Raw genomic sequence first — 26,537 nt, 5'->3', positions numbered from 1 at the left:
TAATTGTAATCACGACCTCACCATTTTATAGTGTAGATGTATGTTTTGTGTGAGTTTTACAGGTTTCTCCAAAGGAAGGGTAGTTTGGCTGCACGGATCACATGCTCTCAAGGAATCTCAAGAAACATTCAGATACAGTGAATCAAATGTGTTCAGCCACATCTCTGTTAAATCCTTAGAGTGACTGTAGCTGACCCTCTCAGGCTCACTTGGATTCCCCAGGGAAGAGAGCTTTGAACTCTTGAATACCAGACGCGTCCCATGGGGGTTTTCCTTAATGGCCCAGACAAAAACTCTTTGAGTATTTTGTGCCCTGGGTAGTTTGTACGGTAAGAATTGAGAAGAGTCTTTAACCTACTTGGTGGCACAATGTGAAATCTGATACTTTTAGAATCTACTGGTAACTCTGGGCTGGAAAAGTGATTGTACCTTTTTTTCCCCCTGCTAAATATACACGTATATTTTATTTCAAAAAACACATTATAGAAGTCTTAAATTTATATTTTACAATAAAAGATACCAATATATGCATTGTTTGTATAACTTCACGGACTGGAATTTGAATCAGTGCTATGTTGCGGTCACTATAGACCATCACACTGAACCACGATGCATAGTTATGATGTACCATATATTTTTTTGAGCTTAGTTATTTTGAGAGAGATTGAGAGTATGCGCTCGAGCTGGGGGTGGGGGTTGGCAGAGAAGAGGGAGAGAGAATCTCAAGTAGGCTCCGAGTGTTGTCAGCGAGGAGCCCCAACGCTGGGCTCGAATTCTCGTACTGTGAGACATAACTGAGCTGAAATCAAGAGTCAGACAGATGCTCAGCGACTGAGCCACCCAGGTACCTTAGTTTTTAAGACAATTTCACACCCATCTCATTTGGGTGTTCTCTTCTGACATCCTTGGGGTAGGAAGAACAGTTTGTATTACTCTAATTTACAGGAATTAAGTCCAGTAAATTGTCACATTGGTCTAAACAGTGCTGTCCAGTAGAAATATAATGCAAGACACATATGTAATTTAAAGTTTTCTGGTAGCCACATTTGAAAGTAAAAAGAAAAGGTGAAATTCATTTGAATATATATTTTGTTCCTTTTTCTGGCTTGCCTTAAGCATATCTATGGATGTTACAGGGGTGGTGGGATTTAGATGGAATTGGAGCTCTCGGGCTCCTGAGCCCTACCAGGTTGTACCTTGTAGAAATATTTGAGTCCAGAGTTGTGAGACAATACAGTTCTTCGGAAAATATATATTTTGTTTAACTCAGTATATACAAAATAGTTCCATGTGATCAAATTAAACATTAATAAGATTAAAATATTTTTTCTCACTAATTCTCTGAAATCTGGTTAGTATTTGACCTACGCACGTCTCAGTTTGCACCAGCCATGTCTGAAGTGCTCAGTAGCCGAATGTGGCTAGCAGCTATCCTGGTGGTCAGCACACGTCTGGAATTTGAAGCTTTAGTTCCAGTCACCTTCTAACATAACTAGTCTCGGAACATCCTGCTAACTGAACAAGCATGGGTGTAGTGTTCTTATGAGATAATTATGTTATTATTTGTATCCATAGTATTCTTATTGGTAACATGCTAGCTAAAGTCTCTTACTTTCTTGAAATTATGAGAACAATTGTTACCCATGCACAAACTATATTAGCTGCCCTTATTTGATTGCTATGTGCATTTACATCTTAGGTATGAGGCAGAAAAAACAAATACATGCACCAAAATCACATTTTTAACTTGCCTGTGAGGGCAATAAATGCATTTATGGAAAGGTGGAAAATAAGGACAGAATAGTCCCTGATGATGGTTGCTAGGGAAATTTGAATTCACTTTGGGATATTAGAAAGGAATTAATGCCAAGATTGAGGCAATCAAGTTAGACATGCTTACAACGGAGATGATTTTCTTATTGTAATGAACCCTTTTTTTCTTACCTTCAGGATTTTCCATAAGGAGATAATATTATTTACTCGTTTTGCTGTTATATCTATTTCTTTGCTTTCTTACTTACTGTGAGCTCATCTTTTTAACACATTTCACCTGAGGGGTGTGTGTGTGTGTGTTGCCAAGTACTCACTTTTCCTGTTTCATGTTAATTAAAGGAAGGGAAGAGAGCCTGAGGTTTTTATGAGCAAGGAGGCAAAGGCAGATTTTTAACAACAGAGCATATTCTGTGAAGGCGATGAAAGTATTCACCATGGCAATGGATCTACTTTACCCATAAGGCAAAATATGCCGTTTGCGTTTGTTTTGCCAGAGAATTCTAAAATTAGAAAACATGGGGAAGGTAACATAGTTTGACAAAAGGCTTAGACTTAATTCTGATTGCAGTTGAGATTTGAATTTCTTGAGAGGAGTATTTGTGTGTGTGGAGAGGGTGGGGGGAGAGAGGGTGGGGAAGGGTTGGGTCACAATCCAAGACAGAAAATCTGTCTTGCGTGTTTACTTTCTTAATTTCCCCTGGATGTCCTTTATAATTTACATTTTTCCTGGTCCTGGTTTATAATATATATCAAATATTTCTTATTCAGAACTTCAATTCTTATGGAAGACATTTGGGGGTAAATAGATTATAATGTGTACATGTGGGTGAGGTTTTGTGCCAGATGCTTCAGAAGATGTGAAGAAGACCCCATTCTGATACTGTAGGAAAGCTTCAGTTCAGAGAAGCGAGTCAGGCACTTACTCCCCAGCTCTGATTCTCAGCAGAGGAGGATGGGGATCAGAATAGAAATGTTACGTGATATAAAAATGTATGGTTTTCTGGTTATTCTCTTTGGGCCCCACTGGCTTCTCCACACTACTTTCCCCTCCTTCGACCTTGTGTCCTAGCCCTTCAACCTTGAGACTCCTGCCCTCTCCTTATACCAAACTTCTGGTTGCTTCTTCACAATGACTGAGAAATGCCTTACCTCATACTCCTGTCCTGCCCCCATCACAGCATTATGTTGCATTTTTACAGTTCATTCTTCCACCATTCTTACATAGCAGTTCCTTGACCTCTCAAATACAGTGATTTTCTCTCTAGTTTACTTAGGTAACCCTCTCTTTATACTTTTTCCTCTGAAATCTTGAACTCTGTGGTCATTGGCACCTAGAGCTTTCCTAAAATTCTGTCATACCTTCTTGCTATCAGTGAGATCTTCAGGCCTTTAACCACCCTCTACCCCACTTCTGGTTACTTTAAAACAAGAATTTCTTTAATAATCCAGGGTCCCCTGGTCAGACCTCAGTTCTCATCTCTGATATGGATTGATCTTCCAGGCCAGTTTCTTTGGTCCTGCTCATGGACTGTGATGCTCAGCTGTGTACATTGGAGAGACTTTATTGTCCACTTTGGCTAGACTTTTTTTTTTTAATATATAAAGTCCATTTATAAAGCAGTGGGATGTGATTTTTTTAACAAAAACAAAATAAAAATAACTTTTATCTCTAACTCATTCAGCTCTTTTAAAATTTCTTTAAAAGTAAACCTTTTAGGGTTGTCTGTCTCAGTTGGTAGAGCATGCAACCCTTAATCTTGGGGTCATGAGTTTGAGCCTCATGTTGGGTAGAGTTTACCTAAATTTTAAAAATTAAAGAAGAAAAGTAAACCTTTTATCTCAAGTATGTCATTTATGCATAGAGAAGCACAAAGTTTAGAGCATCATTTACAGGTGTACAGGTGAGAGCATTATCACAAAACAGAAACATCCATGTAATTCTTACCCTGAGTAGGAAATAGAATATAACCCACATTTCTCATTTCGCAACAACTCTTCCCTGACCACACATCATACTCCACTACTTTCTTTCTACCCTTGAGAGCCAAGTTCCTCAAAACAGTGTCATTTCTGTCTACTGACATATCTCAAGTCCCCGGCCTTTTCCAGTCACTTCTTCACTCTCTTCTGATTTCTAACAGTGTAGGTTAGTATTAACACTTTATAGAAATGGAATTATACAATATATGTTTTGTGGGGTTTTTTTTTTGGTGTAACTTTCACTTATGTTTGTAAGATCATTTTTTGTAGCTGTAGATTGTTTGCATTGCTACATGGTATTCTATTGTGTGGCCATATCACAATTGACTTACCCATTTTACTGTGGCTGGACATTTTTTTCCAGTTTTTTGCTATTGTGAAAAATGCTGCTGTGACTTTCTCATTCATATGTTTCAGTGCACATTTGCACACATTTCTCTACCTGGGAATGTTGTTTCTGGGGTCCCATAGATAATACCTGTGTTTAGCTTTAGTTGAAACTGCTGCACAGTTTTCCAGAATCGTGCAGGTTGACACTCCCACCAATAGAGTGTGCGAGTCTCCATTGTTCCATGTCCCCATCAAAGCCTTTTATCATTTTGGCTCTTCTGGGGGGTGCATATTGCTACATCCCCTTTTTTTATTATTATTATTTTATGTTTATTTATTTTTGAGACAGAGAGAGACAGAGCATGAGCAGGGAAGGGGCAGAGAGAGAGGGAGACACAGAATCCGAAACAGGCTCCAGGCTCTGAGCTGTCAGCACAGAGCCCGGCGCCAGGCTCGAACTTGTCAACTGCGAGATCATGACCTGGGCCGAAGTCAGATGCTCAACCAACTGAGCCACCCAGGCGCCCCAGTGCCACATCATTTTTAGAAAACATTTTAATTACGGAAATTTTCAAATACATAAAACTAGAGAAAAGGGTATGGTAAGGTCAGTATGTAGATCTTTGCTCAGCTTCATCGACTATGAGCTTGTATCATTTGGACTCGTGGTACCATTCTGCAGTCTCTCACTTCTTTCCCTATTCCTTTCACAGGTATTTCAGAACTTGAACCTGCCTTCCAAAACCCTCTGCCCACATTTTTTTCTGCCTCTTTTATTCTAAGTAAATGCTGTTTGCCTCCTTTGTCACAGAGGAAATAGAGGCTATCAGGTACAAATTCCCTTAATTTCTTGTACCTTAGTGAATAAGCTTATCCATAATTGTACTGTCCTCTTAACTCCTTCCCTCCATTCTTATTTAAAGGTTGTCTTATTTCTTATTTTCTAGGCATCATTCTTTCTGGGGTCTTGATCCTTCAGTTTCTGAGGGTTCTGCTCTGTGTATTTTTAAACCTCTTTCATTCTATTTGCTCTTTCCTTTTGACTTATATAAACATGCTCTACCTTTCCCATTTCACAACAACCCTTCATTGACCACACATCATACTCTGCCACTTTCCTCCTACCCTTGAGAGCCAGTTCCTTAAAATAGTAGCCTTCTACTTCTGTGTCTAGTCACACATCTCAACCTTTGTAGTTAGCTCTATTCCATTGCAACTCCCCAAAGCCATCACTAAATCAGATTTGGCCTAGGTCACCAGTGATGTTCTTTTTGTCAAACCTAGTGGATACATTTCAGTGTCACTTATTTACAAAACAGATTTTAAGTTCGTCCTGTATGGAAGGCACTGCTAAGTGTGAGTGATAAAAGATTAAAAAGTACCTTCCCTGGGGTGCCTTGGTGGCTCAGTCAGTTAAGCGTCCGACCTCGGCTCAGGTCATGATCTCGCGGTCCGTGAGTTCAGCCCCGAGAGTTCAAGCCCCGCATCGGGCTCTGTGCTGACAGCTCAGAGCCTGGAGCCTGTTTCAGATTCTGTGTCTCCCTCTCTCTGACCCTCCCCCGTTCATGCTCTGTCTCTCTCTGTCTCAAAAATAAATAAACGTTAAAAAAACAAATTTAAAAAGTACCTTCCCAACACTACAGGAGTTTGTGTCCTAGAAGTGACATAGTGGTATAGGATGACAGTGAATTGTCATATTAGATGTTGTTTATTGAAAGATGATACCATGTTGCGCTAGAACTGTTCTAAAAACTTTACATACATTCTTTTATTTAATTCCTACAATGAAGTAGGCATTATTACTATTGATTGTCATTTTATTTTTGGAAAAATTTTTAATGTTTGTTTATTTTTTGGGAGAGAAAGAGACAGAGTATGATGAGCAGGGGAGGGGCAGAGAGAGAGGGAGACACAGAATCCAAAGCAGGCTCCAGGCTCTGAGCTGTCAGCACAGAGCCTGATGCGGGCCTCAAACTCATGAACCATGAGATCATGGCCTGAGCCCAAGTTGGATACTTAACTGACTGAGTCACCCAGGCGCCCGTATTGATTCCCATTGTAAGGGAGAAGCACACGAACTTAAAAAGGCTAGAAACTTACCAATCATTTAGTAAGCTCAATATTAATTTGAACCCAAATCTTACTTTGGAGCCAATGCTATTAATGGACAGAACTGTTTCCGTAATTCAGTATGCAAATGTTTCAGAAATGGCTGCACATTTAAGTGAGCTCAGAACTACTTACTTCCTTTGAGTTGCAGAAGAAGGGGAGGAGATGGATGTCAGGGGAAGGCGACTTGTTGGTTGATTGATTATCTAAAATTAGGACATATTTAGATCTGAAGTAGACATTTTGGTTCAGTATCCTTAATTTATGTTTAAGCCCTAAAGAAGCAACAACATGTTCAAAATGATAATGGGTTTCTTGTTATTGTTACTGTTTTGTGACAAATGACAACAGATTCCTAGTCTGGTATTTATTTCCTTGTTAAAAAAAGGTTCACCCAGGGGTGCCTGGCTAGCCCAGTTAGTAGAGCATGAAACTCTTGATCTCAGGGTTTTGAGTTCAAGCCCCACGTTGGATGTAGAGATAAGTTTAAAATCTTTTGTCTTAAACAATTTTTAAAGTCTATTTATTTTGAGAGAGAGAGAGGAGCCAGGCACACATGTGTGCGTGAGAGCAGTTGAAGGGGCAGAGAGAGGGAAAGAGAATCCCAAGCAGGTTCTGTGCTGTCAGTGCTGAGCCAGACATGGGGCTCTATCCCACGAACTGTGACATTATAACCTGAACTGAAATCAAGAGCCAGCCGCTTAACAAACTGAGTCACTTAGAAGTTTTGTATAGCAGAGGAAAGTGTGAACTTCAAACTCTCCTTCACCATAGTGATTGGAGTGGGGTCTAAAACCTACTCTTGTATTCATACTGATTTTTAAAACAAGAGGTCTGTGTTCAAGGGTGTTTACTGGTGGACTTCAGCTCAACAGGATAAGTGTGGGAACATCTTGCTCCCCGTAGTAGCCCAGATACCTCTCAGTGTCTTGATTTCTTCACTGTAAAATGGGGATAATAGTAGTACCTCCTTCAAAGAGAATTTAAAGGGTTAATATGTATACACCTTTTTAAAAAAATATGTATACACTTTTGAAAAGTGCCTGACACATAATCTCAGTCACTGTTAGTTATTGTTTATTGTTAAGATAAGGAGTTCCCCATTTCCATCTCTGTTTATTTCCTGGGTACTTTTTATTTCTCCTTGGGAGTGGGGAGCTGAAAATTTATATTTAAAAAACTGCATAGAAAAGCATGTAAGTATACTCAGTGTCATTTTTCATTCTTAATTAACTTATCTGACCGTCAGTATTATTTTCTTAGCTCTAAGTACATATTAACATACTGTACTGGGTAGCCCATATAGGAATTAAACAATTAAAACTGGTAGACCGCCAAGAGCATAATTTCTACCTTCCTGTAAGTGTTTTCTTCTCTCCTCCGGCAATATTGAAAGGCCTAGTTGGAGCAGTTAACTGATATTAACATATTTTAAATGTCTTTTTTTTTTCCCCCTAGATACACTCAACTATGTAGGTGACTTTTAAAAATTGCTAATTCTGAGGTGCCTGGGTGGTTCAGTAAGTTAGGCATCTGACTCTTGATTTCAGCTCAGGTCATGATCTCACGGTTCAGTTTGTGAGTTCAAGCCCCGTGTTGGGTTCTGCACTGACAACAGCACAGAGCCTGCTTGAGATTCTCTCCCTCTCTCTGCCCCTCTGCTGCTCATGCGTGCGCTCTCTCTCTCGTCCTCTCAAAACAAGTAAATAAACTTAAAAAAAAAATTGCTAATCCCCAATCAACTTCCTCGTGAGAAGGAAAGTTGCCATAGGTTGGAGGTAGGATCAAGGAAATGACTTAAGAGTACAGCAGTTGCATTAAAAAAAAAACATTTTATTTATTTATTTAAAAAATTTTTTCAGTAAACTAGTACTCCCACTATGAGGCTCAAACTCATGAGCCTGAGATCAAGAGTCACATGCTCTGCTGATTGAGCCAGCCAGGTGTTCTAGGAGTTCCATTTTTTGCACAGTTTGGAATATCCCAGTGAGTTGGTTGCTAACACAGGCATCTGTAGTATTTGTCATCAGACACACACAACAGAATTATACTTGTCCTGATCAACATGTTCCTTAAACATACCAGTTCCTGATTTACCCAGTTTATTTCTTAACGTTAAAATAGTAACCCTTGGGGCACCTGGGTGACTCAGTCGGTTAAGCGTCTCTTGATTTTGGCTCAGGTCATGATCTCACGGTTTGTGGGTTTGGACCCCATATCCAAATCCACGCTTGTCAGAATCTATTTCTTGGGATTCTTTTTCTCTCCTTCACTTTCTGCATGCACCCTCCCTCCCCCCTGCTTGCGTGTACACACATATGAATGCATGTGCTCTCTCTCAAAAATAAATAAATACATTTAAAAAAAATAGTAACCGTTAAGACATTTTTTGACATTTCTCATAAAAGTCAATATCAGGTGAATTACTTACGACAATTGATGTTAAGGTCATCATAATGTACCTCTTCCCATGAACTCAAAGAAATCTGCAAGGCTTTTGGAATGTAAATTTAAATTCTTTTTCCCCCCCTAGTTTTCCCCCTTTTTTGTTACGATTTTTGGAATGACTCTAGATTTTTGAAAGGCCATGCACCAATATTTAGTGTTTTTTCTTTTTGCTTCATGTTGTTCTAAAGATGGTTGAAAAATAAGACTCTTCTTTAGCTGCAGTTGTGATTTTAGAATATTTACAAATAAAAGTTTTTCTCAATGTCTAATTTCTCTCATGTTAACATATACTATATGTAAAGTTGCATATGTATTAATTTCTTATCAGGTTTACTAACATTTCTTGTAATGTTAGTATTAAAGAAAGCATCAGGGGGCACCTGGGTGGCTCAGTCGGTAAAGTATCTGACTTCGGCTCAGGTCATGATCTCATGGTTCATGAGTTCAAGCCCCACATCAGGCTCTGTGCTGACGGCTCAGAGCCTGGAGCTTGCTTCAGATTCTGTGTCTTCCTCTCTCTCTGCCCCTCCCCTGCTCATGCTCTGTCTCTCTCTGTCTCTCAAAAATAAATAAACATTGAAAAAAAAATTAAAAAAAAAAATCAGCCTTTGCTCCCATCAGAACATGACCAGGTTTGTTCAGCTTTTTCGCAGCTGTATCTTCTGTGTAGGGGTCATTCTGTTCCTTTGCTTTCCTGGATACGTGGTTTCCCATGGCCCCCCTTCCCATGCTTTTCCCATAAGGACTGATGGTCTTGTCTCCCATTAGTCACCTTTCCTCTTTCAAGCAGCTCCTTCACCTTCCCTCTGATCTGACCTTCGCTCTCTGCTTGAAGTTCAGCAGTTTTGCCCAATGCCAAATCTGGGGGGTTATTTTTTATTATTAATTTTTTAATTTTTTTATAGTTTATGTATTTTGAGAGAGAATGAGAGAGAGAACGTGCAAACAAGATCTGAGGACTGAGATCACGACCTGAGCTGAAATCAAGAGTCAGATCTTAACCAACTGAGTGACCCAGGTGCCCCAAGTCTGGGGGTTTATTAAATTAGTCTTGGGACATACCCTCCAGAGATGAAGCCCCAAGACACTGTCAACTGAGTGAAAATATGTGTTTAAGGATGGGGCCGTATAAACAGTGTCAACAATAGAGGAACACATTGTGTAATGTAGAGGAGGGGGCAGTTCCCACTGTGAGGAACAGAGAGGAGGGAACAAGTAAGAGGTACTTTGATAAGTGGCTAGAGATGCTCTGAGTGGGAGAAGGTGGATCAGGGAGAAAGTGGGCAGCATGTACAAACACAGTGCTCCACAAATATGGACTTGCTTATCTTTCTGTCCTCAGTGCTTCCACTGATTTCTTTGATTTCCTATGTATGATTAGCCCCAGACACTTTGACAGTTATAGTTCCATCTTTAATAGAGGAAGGTCTTAACTGATTTCCACCTTTTAGTCATATTACAACTTAAGTTTTCTCCACTATTTTGAAATAGACCATCTTTTATTTCTGGTAGATCCATTCTGTTTTCCTTCTCGTGTGAAGGTGCTTGTGTTTGTGGGTCGTGTTGTATTTTTTCTTTTCTTCTTTCTTGCTTTGGTCTTTAAAATCAAATGTAGGGTGCCTGGGTGGCTCAGTCGGTTAAGCAAACCGACTCTTGGTTTCCACTCAGGTTGTAATTTCGTGGTTTGTGAATTCGAGCCCTGTGTTGGGCTCTGCAGCTGGCACTGTGGAGCCTGCTCGGGATTCTCCCCATGCTCCCCCTTCTGCCCCTCCCCTGCTCATGCTATCTCTGTCTCTCTCAAAATAAATAAATAAACTTAAAAAAAAAAATAAACTGTGAAATGTTCACTGGGGGTACAGGGTAGGAAGCACACAGTAAAGCAACTTCAGTAAAGCAGGAAAAGTGCTTATGATGGAGGACTTATCAGTTGCCCAAGATGTACATAGAGGACATCTAATTCAATCCATGTTTGGGCACAAGGAATGCTTCCTAGGAGAAGTGCCTGGACTCAGACATGATCTTTAAAATCCTGGTCCATATGCCATCACTGGTCAGACTTCACGTTTAATATCTTGTTGATATACATAAAGACATGAAAAATATGTTTGAAGCTGTTCTCTTTGTTTCCCAAGTGATAGAAAAACAGAAAGCCTTCCTTCATTCAGCAAATTTGTTAAAAGCTAGCTTGTGGTTTTCTGACCTAATACAGCTAAATTTGTGTCTTTTCTTTAATAGCTTTTGTGTTCTCCATTTTTAAGACTTTATCCACTCAACATTATTGAAAATCCCTATGTTTACTTCTTTTCTCTCTTTTTAAAAAAATCAACCATAAGGTTTCAGTGAGTGCTTTTCATTTGCCTATGATTTTAAGATTGTGATAAGGAAAAGATCGCTGAAGACCATCCAGGTTAATGTGTAGCTTAAATTTGAAGAAGTCAGTTAAAGAAATGAAAGCAGAAGGGAAGCAAAAATGAGATAAAAACAGAGGGAGACAAACCATAAAAGACTCTTAAATACAGAGAACAGACTGAGAGTTCCTGGAGGGGTGTTGGGTGGGGGGGATGAGCTAAATGGGCAAGGGGCATAAAGGAGGGCACTTGTTGGGATGAGCACTGGGTGCTATGTAAGTGTTCTATTCCTGTAATCATTATTACACTGTATGTTAACTAACTTAGATTTAAATTTAAAAAAGAAAGAAAGAAATCAAAGTAGGTCATCAGTTCAAAATGTTGCCTTCCAGCTAGAGGAATGGAGTCTTCCATTATCTCCAGTTCTACTCCATTCTTAGGGCAGCAACAATTCTAATGTTTGGTAGGAGATGACCACATCAAGGCTAGAAAAATACTTGGGTGAGCTGGTGTCATGTTGATGCTGCAGTAGAAGGCAGACTGGGCAGAAGAGAAGCTCTGAAGATTCAAATGATTTGAAGTCTGGAGGTTAAAAAAAAAAGCAAGCAGAAAACCAGGAGATGTTATTTTAGTCACTGCCAAAAATGGGTTGTGATTCAGTTTGTTTACTTATATAATCCAGTGCTGAGCACTTATTCACTGGATTCAGCGAATACTTGTGGTTGATAATGTTCTTCTGTGCATTTAATCACACTGAATATAAGTTTGAATAACATCATAAGATTTGTTATTTGATTTAGTTTTCAGACCATGTTTGAACCTGCAAGTAGTTTGTAAGTTAAATTATCGCTCAATTTGCTGCATAAATAGAATTGGGCAGCACATATTAGGAAAGAATCCCCGGAGACACGGCATGAGACCAAGTGTCTGCCTTTTGTCTTGTATTAATTTGTGACTGTTGCATACTTCATCACTTGAAAAACTATGCCTCTGTGCAAAGAGGACCCTTCAATGTTGCTAGGAAACCCAATAACTGTTTTGTACAATCTTGAGATTTTAATTCATTTCTAGTGCAACACATTGAAGAGCAGTTGAATGCTTTAAGCATTTTTTTGGAAAAAGAAATACTGAAAGCCATTTAAAGGGCTGTTTAAAAAAGTTTTTTAGCAGCATACACATTAAGAGAATGTCAGTGTAAAGCGGAAATGGGCAATCACCCTTCTTAAAATCTCAGTTTTGAAACAATAACTGCTGTTAAGAGTTTGGTATGTATCTTTCCAGATCATTTTAATACATATGTAACTGTTTTCTGAGGTAGTCTTTTAAGATAAAAATAATTTTTATGTGTCAAACAAGAGAGAATGAAAGATACTGTCATGAAAAACTAAGTTGCATTTTATTCTAATGACTGTGCAATAGAAGTACAGAGAGTATGGTTAGGAGGACTTGAACATCATACACATTTAGATGTTTGAGGTCATTGAACTTTGTTACTTTTTTTTTTTAAGTTTACTTTTGAGAGAGAGCTTGAGTGAGTGTGGGAGGGACAGAGAGAGAGGGAGAGAGTAACTCTTTTTTTTTATTTTTATAAAATAAAAACTCTAAAAGCACTGAATAACCTGAAAGTTTAATAACTAATAGCAAAACTTCACTCTCTTATATATTGTTCCTTCCATATGTTTAGGCTATGTCTTTATTCATTTTGGAATGGAATTTTCATTCTGGAGTACACTTAGCTTGTTCTTATCTTAATACATAAAGTATTAATATCCAGACAAATTAAGTGCAGGTAACAAATTATAGTAGCTATGGAAAGAAGATCTTCAAGTAACGGGAACAACTTACGGGGGATTTAGTACTCTTTTTCAACCTTTATAAAATTGATCAAATTTATAATCCGTTCTTTTTCTACTAGCGTGCAATGAACTACAACAGAAGATGGGGGTATCCACAATTTCTTTTAACTGTTTTGGAGCCTAATGATTTAAATTAGGACATGAGTTTTTAGAATTCACTTAATACAACGTATTATGGGAAGAAGATAAGCTCATCAACATCTAGAGCATATGACAAAAACCGTGGAGGCTATCTAAATCAACTTTGCAAGAAAGCTTATAAAGGAAAAAAACCCTTGCATAGTATGTGCTAAAGTGCCAAATGGATAATCCAGAGAGCAGAAAGTAAAGTACTGTGAATGTGTATAAAGACAGAAAGAAAAGTCAGTGTAGGTTGAAGGTAAGAGAATGAATGTCTTAGTGAATGAGGTAGGAATGGAACTGAGTTTATTAGAAAAGGTAGGCTGTGTATATTCAGAGGACTGAATATTAATTCAAGAGAAGCACTTGAGATTATACATGTAAAAATCAAATAATTTTAAATAGAATGTGGGCACGAAATGGAGATTGAAATAGTAATGGGTCTTTTTTAGGATATTGAATAAAATAGTCCATTTGGGTTGAATCAGTGAGTTGGATGGTATATCATCAGTCTTTGCTGTGTAACAAACCAACCCAAACTCTAAAGGCTTAAAACAAAAACTGTGTGCGAGTTCACGATCCTGGGGGTCGTCATTTTAGGCTGTGCTGAGATAGGGAGTTCTAGGCTCACTCATAGGGCTGCAGACAACTGGTCTAGGTTGGGGCTGGGTTTTCTGGGTGTCTGCATGTTGAGCGGTTGCAGCTGTTGGTTGAAATTTCAGTTCTCTCCTGTGTGGTTTGGTCACTTAGTGGCAGGGGTCTGAGGGCAAGAGTGGGAGCAACAGGATCTTTTGAGACTTTGCCTTGGAACTCACACAGCAGCACTCTTTTGGTCAGAGTTAGGCCAGCCTCTGATTTAAGGGAGGGTAGAGTACATGTCCAGTTTTAATATGCTTTTTGAGGAGTGCACTTAAATGTGATTAAAAGCTTAGGATGATGCTCGAATATAAATGGCTTGTGTGTTATCTTGCTTTTCTTTCATTCTCAATCTATTAGCTTTAACTTTATTAGCATTTTATTATAAGTGACAGTAGATATGCATTAACCTTCTTTGAGGGATAATGGAAAGCATTTTGGGATGGCTAATAATTTAATTCTATATTTTGGCTTGGTCTGTTGGAATTTATTATTTGAAAAACAACATCAAAATCATCATTATGGAGAATTAGGACTCACATTTACTTACTTTTTTTTTTTTTTTTTAAGTAGGCTCCATCCCAGCATGGAGCCCAGTGCTGGGCTTGAACTCATGACCCTGAGATCAAGACCTGAGCTGAGATCAAGAGCTGGATGCTTAACTGACTGAACTACCCAGCCACCCCTATTCTTAATTTTGCTCTAAAATATTCATATGTTGGTCACAGCAGGGGAAAGAAAGGAGAGAGAGGCAGGTCTCATGTACCATAATCTTAGTGCTTAGGACCTCTTCCACATCATCACTGAGCCCTGAAAGTCAGTGTTGGGTTATGGAGAGGACCAAATGTTATGACCATTTGAAACTCTGGTTCTGTATAGGTTGATACTTGAAGTTTATATGCAAGAAAATGTTGGGTTATCAAAAGGAAAACAGATGTGACAAACTAGTGCTGTGCAAACTTTTATAGTGTAAGTAGTTTAAAAAAATAAGTTCTGTGTGATAGTTTATTTACATATTAAATTTGCATTTCGTATCATATTGTTGCCTTTTTCAGACTTTGATCTTCTAAGACCTACCTAGTGAACAAACCTATTTTTATATGTGAGTTGATATGAACAAAATTGCTTTCCTCTTGACAAACAAAATGTGAATTTATTAAACTCAGTGTTTTTTTCTCTGATATTTATCAAGAAACTACCATTTTGCTTGTAGTTTACCTTTTTTTTTTTTTTTTTTTTTTTGGCATGTAAGTGGTACGAGTTTTGCAGCAAAGAGGAGACTTTTTGTTCAGTTCTTACAAAGATACGGTGGGTTTAGGGGGTGCCTAGGTGGCTCAGTCGGTTAAGTGTCTGTCTTCAGCTCAGGTCATGATCTCAAGTTTCCTGAGTTCGAGCTCTGCATCAGGCTCCCACAGAACCTGCTTCAGATCCTCTGTCCCCATCTCTCTCTGCCTCTCCCCTGCTTCTGCACCTCTCTCTCTCAAAAATGAATAAACATTAAAAAAAAAAAAAGATTCAGTGGGTTTAAGCCATTTCTTTTTAACAAACTCAGAAGAGTTTTGGAATTTTTGTTTGGGGTTTAGGACATCTTATTTTGTTTTTTACATACTTTTCAAATATTGCCATTAATGGTTATTAATTCTCTGTGACCTAAGTGGAAGTTTCATAGAATACAAATTCCAGAATAAGTTATGGAATTTTAAGATGTCTTTTTAACAATAATAAGTAAGACAGACATTTTTCAGAAGAGAAATAGGAAGAGAGAAACAGTAAGAAAAGTCTTCCAGATAATATTAAGGCCAAATATTTGGTAAATTAAAAAATACATGAATTTTTTTTAAGTTTATTTATTTTGAGAGACAGAGAGTGGGGGAAGGGCAGAGAGAGAGAGGGAGAGAATCCCAGGCAGACTGTCAGTACAGAGCCCAACATGGGTCTTGATCTCACAAACTGTGAGATCATGACCTGAGCTGAAACCAAGAGTCGGATGCTTAACCAACTGAGCCAAATAAATAAATAAATGTTTATTTATTTATTTTGTGTAAGCTCTATGCCCATTGTGGGGCTTGAACTCATAACCAGAGATTAAGAGCGCACGTTCTACTGACTGAGCCAGCCAGGCACCCCTAATTTAATAAAAATTTAGAATTGAAGAAGCCTTGGTGGAAAACATGTCTGAGTTCATCAGCATGTGCCCCAGCAGCAAGAGTTCCCAGTGTGTCTGTGGCACTGTGACAAGTTTGAATTAATGTAGCCTGAGCTGGTATGATATCATTGACCTTTTAGAGACTGTAGTTAAGTTTACTTTTAAAACATCTACTTGGATATAGAATACCCTCTACCAGTAGAAACTTGTATTGCACATAATGTTGGGAGATTCACAGTGCCCTTAAAGGAAATTGTATCAAACGAGATGTTATTAATATTGGCATTCCATTTCTACAAGGCACAAGCTAAAAACTGGGGACCACTGTGTTTGGACCTCCTCACTCTGGTCCCAAATCACAGCCTGTTCTCTTGAACAGCTGGGGTGTGCTGAGCATGCTACCAGCCTAACAGCAGATGCTTAGTCCATGTGCATGTTTCTTTCTCCAGATTTCACCAGAAGTTTAAGTATCACTACTCCTGATCAGATGATTGAAAAGGCCAAAGGGGAAACTGCTTATTTGCCCTGCAAATTTACCCTTAGTCCAGAAGACCAGGGACCACTGGACATCGAGTGGCTGTTATCACCAGCTGATAATCAGAAGGTGGATCAAGTGGTAAGTTTGCTAAGTGCTTGCTCACCCACCAGAAGTCTAGAACTTGTCTTAAGTGTCCATCACTATGCCGATCACATGGATGGGGGTGGGGATAGGGGGAGCTATGAGGAAAGCCCAGACTTCTCTCTCTTGTGGTATGGGGGAGGAAAGCAGTCACTCTGGCGGAAAGTGAGGACATGTGTAATGGAGTGAAATGGATAACAAGTGGCCTAAGCTTTATTAGAGAAAGCTTTAAGGAAGAAGAGGAACTTAGGAATGTTCTGAAATCTGGAGTTCGAAGTGTGAGCCACAGCATGGCGGGAGGAGGAGCGTATGGAGCAGGCATGATGCATGGCAGGAATATGCATAATGTGCCAGGGGACCACGAGGAAACTAGACTTTGTGAAGAATTAGATGGAATTCAGTTTTTTTGTTTTTATTCTTTTTAGAATTCAGTGTTGTTATTTTTGTTTTAATGTTTATTTTTTTGAGAGAGAGAGACAGAGCACAAGCAGGGGAGGGGCAGAGAGAGGGAGGCACAGAATATGAAGCAGGCTCCAGGCTCTGAGCTATCAGCACAGAGCCCGACGTGCGGATTGAACTCACAGACTGTGAGATCATGACCTGAGCCAAAGGCAGACCCTCAACTGACTGAGCTGCCAGGCGCCCCTGGAATTCAGTTTTTAACACAAGGATTCTCTTACCTGTGTAAGGGTCACCGTGTGTAACAATGTAATGTAGGTACATATTATGACAGAGTCTATTTTCTGTATTCTTCAAGTTAAATATCCTGTGTAATGAATTTCTTAGAAAGCAAAGCCTTCATACCAGAACAATTTATAAAATATCTAATTTTACATTAAAAATATTAAATAGCAAAATATTGTTATAGAAGTTTTTCTTTAAAAAAATTTTTTTTAAAGTTTATTTTTGAGAGGGAGAAAGAGGAGACAAAGCGCAAGCGGGGGAGGGGCAGAGAGAGAGGGAGACACAGAATCTGAAGCAGGCACCAGGCTCTGAGCTGTGAGCACAGAACTGGACGTGGGGCTCCAACTCATGGACTGCAAGATCATAACCTGAGCCGAAGTCGGATACTTAATTAACTGAGCCACCCAGCCTCCCCTATAGAAGTTTTTTCTGATTATAAAGTATTAAGAGCCTAATGTAGAAAACCTAGAAATCCAGAAGTGGCACAAAGGAGGGAAATTGCCCAATAATCTAATTTCCAAATACATATATCACACTTTGCCTTTTAATGGTACCAAAATATTTCACCTAACTTAGAATGTTGCCTATTAGCTTTGTCTGACACATTTAATTTTATTTATTCTCTTAATTTTGTTTAAAGATTTTATTATTTTTTAAAAGTAATCTCTACCCCCAGCATGGGATTTAAACTCACAACCCCAAAATCAAGAGTTGTACACTCTACTGGGCAAGCCAGCCAGGCTCCCACTGACACATTTAATTTTTAAGAACAACATTTTATTAGACCAGGGAGAGAAAAATAAATGTAAATATTTAGGAATATAGTAACATACATTTGGAAGAGAAAATTTATTTTTATTTATGGTCCATCTAAAAGAAGGGGTTATTAAGCCATTTAACGACTGTATCAGTGCAGTTAAATACTTACTGTTTTTGGCAGTTTCACTCAGGTTTCCCATGATGTATTTCTGAAGGAAAAAAATGAACATCTTTCCCAGGTTGTGAATGACTAGGGCCACCCCCTCCAAGCACATACTTCTGCCCTGATTCTGCTACTGCAACTTCCTTCTATCTCCCTAAGCAAAATAGAGCCTAACTCATTTTGTCTGCTCAGCCCAGAAATCCTGCACCTCCCTGTCTTGCTCTGCTGTCCCCTGTCTCTCCTTCCATGTCAGTGCCAGCACCCCGAACACAGGCTTCTTTCTACCTGAGGTTCTGCGTACTCCTCACACCCTAGCCAGTGCAGAGGCCATCTCCCCTTAGAGCCCATGACCGCTCCCCCAGTTCACATGAATGAATGGAAAGCACGGGTCTTCAGTGCTTCTGGCTTAGGACTCAGGTGTGAAGCTGTGTGACAAGGTACATCTAGAGACCAGGAAGCACAGTATTTTGTGAAAGGAGGACCCAAAGTCTTCTGTGCTGAGTGGGAGGCACAGCTTTGTCACCTACAGACTTTTGAGACAAGTATGAGACTAGAGACTGGGTTTAAGTGTCCATTTCTGGGTTTAGAAACCTAGCCTCTAACCTAAAACACTGTAAAATCAAACCAAAAGATAAGTAAAAGGGACAGGAAAAGATTGATGCAAAAGAGGATGCTGATAGAGAATTTCAGTTACATTATATGTTAGCTGAGCCATTATTCACTTCAGTTAAATTAGTAGTCACTATGGTGGGGGACTGGACTGGAGAAGTTACCATCCTTGTTTCCTGTATGATTTTAGTCTGCAAACAGTTACCATGTCCTGTGCACTTACTGTGTGCTGGGCAGTGTTGTATATACTTCAATTACATATACTTATTTAAGCCTTAAAACAACACCCTAAATGAGAATCATTATACATGTGAAGAAGAGGAAATGGATGTCCAGAAATTTGAAGGAACATGCCCAGGGGCACACAGCTAGCAATAGAGCTGTTGGGGTTTGAACTCAGGTCTCTCTCACTTCCCTCTTGCGCTTTATTCTCCTTTGCACTATCCTGTACTGCCTCCCACATTTCATAAGCCTCTGTCCTCATGTGTGAAATAGGAACAAATACACATACCTCTCAGGATTGTGATAAGAATTCAGTGAAATACTATATGCATAAGAATTTTGTAAGCTTAAAATGACACAAAGAAGTTAATAAAGTCAGTACCAAGTCAAATGGATCTGATTTGCATCTTAGCCGTGTGACTTTGCAAAAATTGATCTCTAAGAGCCACTGCTTTCCTCAGCTTCCAGGTTAAATGTGGACAGTGACACCACCCTGGCAGAGTTGTGAAGAGGAATCAAAATTGCCTGGCAAATGTTAGTTTTTCATTTCATAACCACCATTTGTAATATTGTTTTCATGGGAAAATACTAAGAGAGTTTACAAAATAACTAAGGGTGAGGACACCTTGTCAGATGCTCCTTAAAGCCCTATTAAGGTGCGTTTGTAACAAAATATGAGGGATTGAGTGGAGTAGATTGAATAAGGGAGTCAGTAGTTAAATGCAGAGGAAGATAGGACAGCCTCATGAGTTCACAGTGTTGCTATTGACAGGTCAGTGTGAAAAGTAGATGCAGCAAGGACAGTGATGGTTTGTGTTTATAGAGTAAGTCAGCTGTGGACCTTTCAGTTGTTGCTTTTACTTACTTAACAAACTGATACTGAGTGCTTCCTAGATGCAGACATTTAATATATAAGTTAAAACATCTAGTGGGTAAGGAGTGGGCTTAGCATGGCTGTTGCACAGGGGAGGTGATAATACAGAAAAGAATCCAAATCCCTGCCATTAAGAAATTCCTACAGATGACACTATTTCTGATTATACTGCCCATAGTTAACATCTCAGATAAAAGTTACCTGCTGGATATAGACTGTAGTCATGTTCTCTGATTATTATTTGAGTTTGATGCCAAACTGTGTGACCATATTCAAGGATCAGTTGCTTTCTGTTTTCTTTTCTTTTTTAAGGTTTTTAAAAATTTTTTAACGTAAATTTATTTTTGAGAGACAGAGTGTGAGCTGGAGAGATATGGAGAGAGAGGGAGACACTGAATTCGAATCAGGTTCCAGGCTCTGAGCTGTCAGCACAGAGCCCAATGTGGGGCTCGAACTCACAGATCATGACCTGAGTCAAAGTTGGACTTTTAACTGTTCTAAGTGATCTCTACACCCACCATGGGGCTCGAACTTCCAACCCAGAGATCAAAAGTCACATGCTCCACTGACTGAGCCAGCCAGGCACCCCATGATCTGTTTTTTAAATCTGTGATTTGAATAATTGTAGGTTTCCTGATAATACTGTGTTTTTATTTTTATTTTTTTGGATCTACAGAAAGTACCGTGGCATATCCAGAACTCCTATAATGAGACAGAGGGTTGGTTGCTTGTTTATTTTTCCTCCTGTCTTATTTTCTTTCAGATTATTTTATATTCTGGAGACAAAATTTATGATGACTACTATCAAGATCTGAAAGGACGAGTGCATTTTACAAGTAATGATCTCAAATCTGGCGATGCATCAATAAATGTAACAAATTTACAGTTGTCAGATATTGGCACATATCAGTGCAAAGTGAAAAAAGCTCCTGGTGTTGGAAATAAGAAGATTCAGCTGACAGTTCTTGGTAAGTTATTTGTTTTAATGGTACTTGTTAAGAGGGTAGTACAACATGGTTCTGTAGGAGCATTTGAAGGAATTCGAATGTCCTCAGATAACACAGAACATAAAGCTAACATACTTTTTTGGATTAAAATAAATAAGAGTGACTAGCTTCTTTGTGAAATTCATAAAAGAGTTTAAAGGTAAATGAAGGAGTTTTGTGATACGAAAAAAGAACCCTAAGCCAGGCATTAGGAGATGAGGGATTTTTTTTTTTTTTTTTTTGTATTCTCAGATTTGCCTTGAGACTGAAATGGAATCTCTTCATTTCCTGGGCCTCAGCCTACCTTTTAGAAACAAAAAATTATTTAATTATCCTTAAATCTCTATCCTTTTCCATTCAGTTCAGAAGTGTTTGTTATGGACACTTTAAGCTTTTTTCAAACTACATAACTCAATAAGTGAGATTTCTACGATGAATGGTTGGAATATTTAGAACAGAGAAGTGAAATATAGTAGAAGGTTGGGATAAGGTCCTTACACATCAGATAATCACTTAACCTCCCTGAGGATCACTGGTTTTCATCCTTAAAGTAAAGGGATTAGATAGGTGATCACTAGGATGTCTTGTTGTCTCCATGACAGTTAAGGAGATAAGTAAACTTTCAGAGACTGCAATGTTTATTCTTCTCCAGATTCTGTGGTTGTGCACAAATACCCCTAATTCCTTCCAGTCGAGAAACTGAAAGGTTATTGTTCGTAAATACACTTCTAAAATACTGCAGTAGACTTTACACGAAAGTATAACAGCTACTACATAGAAAACCACAACTGTCTAGCTCTGTTTTATGACAGGAAATTCCCTTTCTTTGTGACCTAAGGTCTCCTGGTTCGGGTTACATTTGGAGACCCACGTTGTGTAGGAATTTTGGATTGCTAGAACTGCCTAGCACACCCCTAGAAATAATTGATCAAGCCAGTTCTCTCCCACATCCTCATTCCTTTTGTTTTAGGGAACTGATCAATATGGGGAGGATGGAAAATTGATGTATTGGATTCCAGACTCATTTAGAACATCCCTCTTTTCTAAAGAATGAATATCAGAGCAAGTAGAGACTAGGAACAAGAATGTGGGTTTTTGTGCACTCCAGTGGCAAATTCAGGGGTGTTTTGGTTGGTATGGCAGTCTTCCACTTGAGTAGCACACCAAGGCCCTGGTAAAAGGCACTTCATCCTAAATGGCACTAGTTCAAAATGTTTCCTATGGTAATGTTGGAAATTCTAGCTTTCTGTGTCTACATTTAGTAAACATGGAGTTACCTTTCTTTTTCATAAATGTGAAAGCGGGTAAAAGTTTAATAATTTGTCTGAACTTTTATCCCAGATGCAGGTATATTTAGGATTATAACTCTGATTGTGTATCTTCTTTTAACAATGCTCTCCAGAAAGCATTGTGTTAAGACATATATGGAATTTTAACTGGTCCGTGATGTACCAGTCAGACTGTACTTGTTATTGGAATTATTTATTGTGGACCCTGAGGTGGGCAGGTACACTGGGAAGAATTTGTTGGCACACATTTCCAGAAGCAGTGTGAATAAGCACAGTGTGTGTGAGTGTGTGTATGTTCCCATCAGACCAAGTTCTGGATTGAATTTGCAGTTTCTGACTAAGGAATCATTACAGCAAAAGGCAGCTCATGTCCTAGAAGGAACCTGGGTCAGTAATAATGGCTGGCACATGATGTGGCTAAGCACATTGGTGACAGCAGCCATGACTGCCATGCAGGAACCTCACAAGCCAGCTTCTCACACCTCCAGATGGGTAAGTGAGAAGCATTGACACAGTAACTCTCTTTGTTAGCTCTGGAGGGGATCACCTTGGCCAGGCAAGCTGTGCATCCAAACCAGAGAGGGAGAGACGGGTTAAGTGGAAGAGAAGAGGAGAAAGGGAAGTGATTGCTGAAGGGCAATGGGGATGACTGTGATTTGAGAGGCTGTGTCAGAGCTGGAGGAGAATTTCTTGTAACTTTCTCTTCCATCTTTTCAGATGAATCATGGCTGCTGCTGGGAGAAACTATCAGAATTTTGAAAGTGGAGGGTGGGGGGTGGTGATGCCTGGCTGACTCAGTCAGAAGAGCATGTGGCTCTTGGTCCTTGGGCTCATGAGTTCGAGCCCCATGATGGGTGTAGAGATTAAATAAATAAACTTTAAAAAAAAAAAAAAAGTGAGAGTTGGATGGAAGCTTATCTGTTAGCTTTTCCTGAAAAATCTGTTTGTATAGTCTGGAAGAAAGATAAAACAAAGAGGCCTCTAGGGACCAGATTGAGTGTTAATCCAGTGGAGCTCAGTTCACTTGAAGGCTTGACTATATAATACCTTGATTTTCTTGTGGGAATCTGGAGGTGATGCCATCATGGTGTTCACAGAATAACGAGAGTTTATCTCTTGAGCCCTATGTGCTGTGTGGACATGGACAGGGATGACTGTTAGTTGCCTAGGTGTGAGGGGTGATGTGTTACTATAGCTTGCCCCATTGTCAGAGCCTGCCCAGCTCTTTCAGATATGCCAAAATTCCTGTGGATGTAGCTCAGTAACAAAGAGAAGTGATGGAGGGTTAGTATGGTGGTCAGATATCACTACCACCTTCTGATAGGACCTCTGATAGGGCATATTAATTGAGACCCTTTGGTATAAACAGACTGGGTTGTCTTCAAGAGTAGAGTAACAGTCATTCCCTGTATGTGTATAGTGCACCAGCACGTGGGGTAGCTCACTGGCCTTGAGGGGCCTGAGGGATTTGCAATCCATTTGCAATCCAAAGAGTGCGGCATTTGTTTTCCATTTTTTACTTTGAAATGATTTTAGTTTTATAGAAAAGTTTCTCCAATAGAAAATGGATTAAATTTAAAAAAACCTGTAATTAAAAAATATATATATACACATACGTACATACATACATATATGTATGTATGTGTATGTATCTTGGGACCATTTTTGAGACTATGCAAATATCTTGTTTCTCCTCAGATTTTTGCCCATTGATTTCTATGTGTGACTTCACCTGGACTCGGTATTTTTGTTGTTGTTACATAAATTAATCCATTTGTTATAGGCTAGCGGTGTTTCAAATGGTGAAACTGATCTACTGGTCTTTTTATCTTTCTTTTCTATAGTGTTTATTTTTGAGAGAGCAAGTGAGCAGGGGAGGTGCAGAGAGGGAGGGAAAGAGAATCCCAACCAAGCAGGCTTCATGCTGTCAGTGGAGAGCCTGACATGGGGCTTGAACTCATGAACCATGAGATTATGACCTAAGCCAAAATCAAGACTCGGACACTCAACTGACTGAGCCACTCAGGCACCCCTGGTCTCCTAGTCTTTGAAGTCCTTTAGTCTTGTGATGGCAAACTTTACTGTGATGGCAGAAGTGGTGTTGTAGGTCCAGTAATCACTGGCTACCATTTCCATGTGGGAGCCACAGTACCTGGTCCTCACAGCTCTTCCTTTCATCTTGATTTTGCCACAGAAGGAGCAAGTGTGCTTAGTGTGCTGCTTATTTCTCATATTTACCAATAGTTCCGACCTTCTTGTGTTTAGCCATGTTACTGCAAACTAGATCTAAGCCCAGGAAGCCTGGTATTTTGAACCAAGCAAAAATAGCTTTCCTGGATGAATGATGTGATGATAAATTATACCCTGTCCCATATAGGAATTTTGAGTGTTCTTCCTATAGACTGATGTAGGCCACTAGCATGGAGGGGTGATGATGCAGGACATATGGAGTACAGCACTAGTAGACCTTGAGACACTGCCCGAGTGCAAGGTGATAGACATGTACCTTTACTTGAGAAGGACTGTTGGCTATGCTAATAATCGTGGAGGCAAATGTTCTGGGGACAGTGGCCAGGTGTCCTGGAACTCCAAGCCAAAGAAACATTAGAAGACAAGACTTTTCTGTGTTCCTTTGTGGTTTCTTTATCTTTCTTTCAGGATAGCCAAGTGCCATGGATTAAGAGTTTTCTTCCCTGTGGTATGATGGTTGGGGTTAGCATGTAAAAGATCTGGCACTTTCTCTTCCCAACAGAAAGCAGGCGGACCACTCCAGAGTGACACCCAGAAGCCAGTGTTGGTGAAGTCTTATTCTGATAGAGAGTATGGATCTCAAGCTCTGTGGCAGCCACTTTAAGTAACTGCCCGTTATTGGATATGTTGGTTTATGGGAAAGAGATATTTTCAGGAGAAAAGATGAAGATTAGGGTTAGAATACTTGGTACCAATAGATACTTGATGTAGAAAGGATTGCTTTAATATCTCACTTACTGCTAGTTTATGTAATAAAAGGTTTATTTGGTAGTTTGAAGAAATGGAGAATAAAGCTCATTTCAGTGAAGATTCACAGGATGAAATGATTTGCATTAGACTGAATTAAAAGTCTAATTGATGTAGTCCCCAGAGTGACTGATCAATCTGAAAAAGAAACAAATTTTCTTAGGAAAATCATCAGTGCATTTAAATAAATGCATGTGTCGATCCTCATTAAAAAGTACAGTCAGTAAGAGATGGCGTGGAGAAATAAAATCAAATTTAAGGATTATCAAGAAATATGTGAAGGGAGATCATGATTGACAACCTTAAAGATGCCCCCCAACAATTCTGTTGGCCAACTTTGGAAAACCATTTGCCCATTTTTTATTGAGTTAAACATGCATTTACCATGTATGACCCAGAAATTACCAAGAAAAAAGAAAACATGTATCGATATTTATGTACTATTCAAGCAGCATTTGTAATAGCACAAAACTGTAAAATCCATTTACATTTTGATAGTAGTGAAAGAATAAATGCCCATTCAGGACTGAAAGAATAAAAATGAGCTCAGCCTAACAAAGAAAAAAGCAGTCGTACTACTTACCAGGCTGGGAAGACGGATGCCGATAAAAGCCACCTGCAGGGATGCCGATAAAAGCCAGCTGCAGAATTCATAGGGAACACCGTTTCCAAGGTTGTGGGGCAGGAGTAAACTGGAGACCACTGTGGCCTCCCCCGTGATGCCCCCACTTTGCACTACTCCTCTTTTCCTGGGGCACTCCATTGCTAAATGGCCCTCATCTCCAGTTTAATCCCTGCTTCTCCTAATCCTCCCTCAGAAACATCATCTGATTTAGAACAGGTACGCTTCTCTGACCGTCCTCAGAATCTTTCATAATCCCTCCTCTCTTGCCCAGTGACATGCTATGGCTCCTTATAGTGCCTTCCTTATGGGTCACTCACCCTGATGGTGGCAGACTACACACCTCTCCTGTTCCGTTTAGCTGATTGAGTTTTAGCACTGGCCCTAAAACTGGAAACAGTGTTCATTAGAAGGTGAATGGGTAAGCAAATTTATGTTATAGTCCATCCAAAGATAAAGCTCAGCATTGAAAAAGAATGAACTACTGATATATGCAACTGCATGGGTCAGTCTCAGAAGCCTTTCGGTGAATAAAAGGAACAAGACAAAAGGTAAATGTGTATTATTCCATTTATATGACTCTATAAGAAGTGGAATGAATCTATAGTATGATAGAAATCTGACCAGTGGCTGCTTGGGGTGTGGCATGAGATCTCAACATGAGGGAACTTGCTTGGAAAAGGATTGGACCCATTCTTAATGGTGGTGCTTATACATTCATTAAACCTGATCATCCCACAAGATTCAATTGTGTTGATTTTATTTTATGTACATTGTGCCATAATAAAAGTTCAACAGAAGAGTATGAAATCCAAGGTGTTAATCCAGTGTTTGGAGTGAGTTGAAAGTAATGGGTTTAGCAGCTGCTCTAAACGGTTACCTAGAGAGACTTGGAATATAACCTCAGGTTTACCTTTTTATAACACTGCACTCTGGATAGTTTGGGGTTAATGTAAATGCAGTGTTA

General features: G+C 39.3%; 1 protein-coding gene across 3 annotated transcripts in view; it reads left to right on the top strand.

Annotated features, from left to right (window-relative positions):
- Window positions 1-26,537, top strand: part of CXADR (CXADR Ig-like cell adhesion molecule) — a 56,090-nt gene that overhangs the window by 7,398 nt on the left and 22,155 nt on the right. For all 3 annotated transcript variants that reach the window (XM_049629325.1, XM_049629324.1, XM_049629326.1), the window contains exons 2-3: window positions 16,196-16,362; window positions 20,440-20,644. In XM_049629325.1, the coding sequence (XP_049485282.1) occupies window positions 16,196-16,362; window positions 20,440-20,644 (372 nt within the window). The remainder of the gene's footprint in view (window positions 1-16,195; window positions 16,363-20,439; window positions 20,645-26,537) is intronic.

Source organism: Panthera uncia, chromosome C2 (assembly GCF_023721935.1).
Source record: "Panthera uncia isolate 11264 chromosome C2, Puncia_PCG_1.0, whole genome shotgun sequence".
NCBI classification, from domain to species: domain Eukaryota; kingdom Metazoa; phylum Chordata; class Mammalia; order Carnivora; family Felidae; genus Panthera; species Panthera uncia.
The sequence above is the reverse complement of the archived record's forward strand: the minus strand, read 5'-3'. Positions and strand labels throughout refer to the sequence as shown.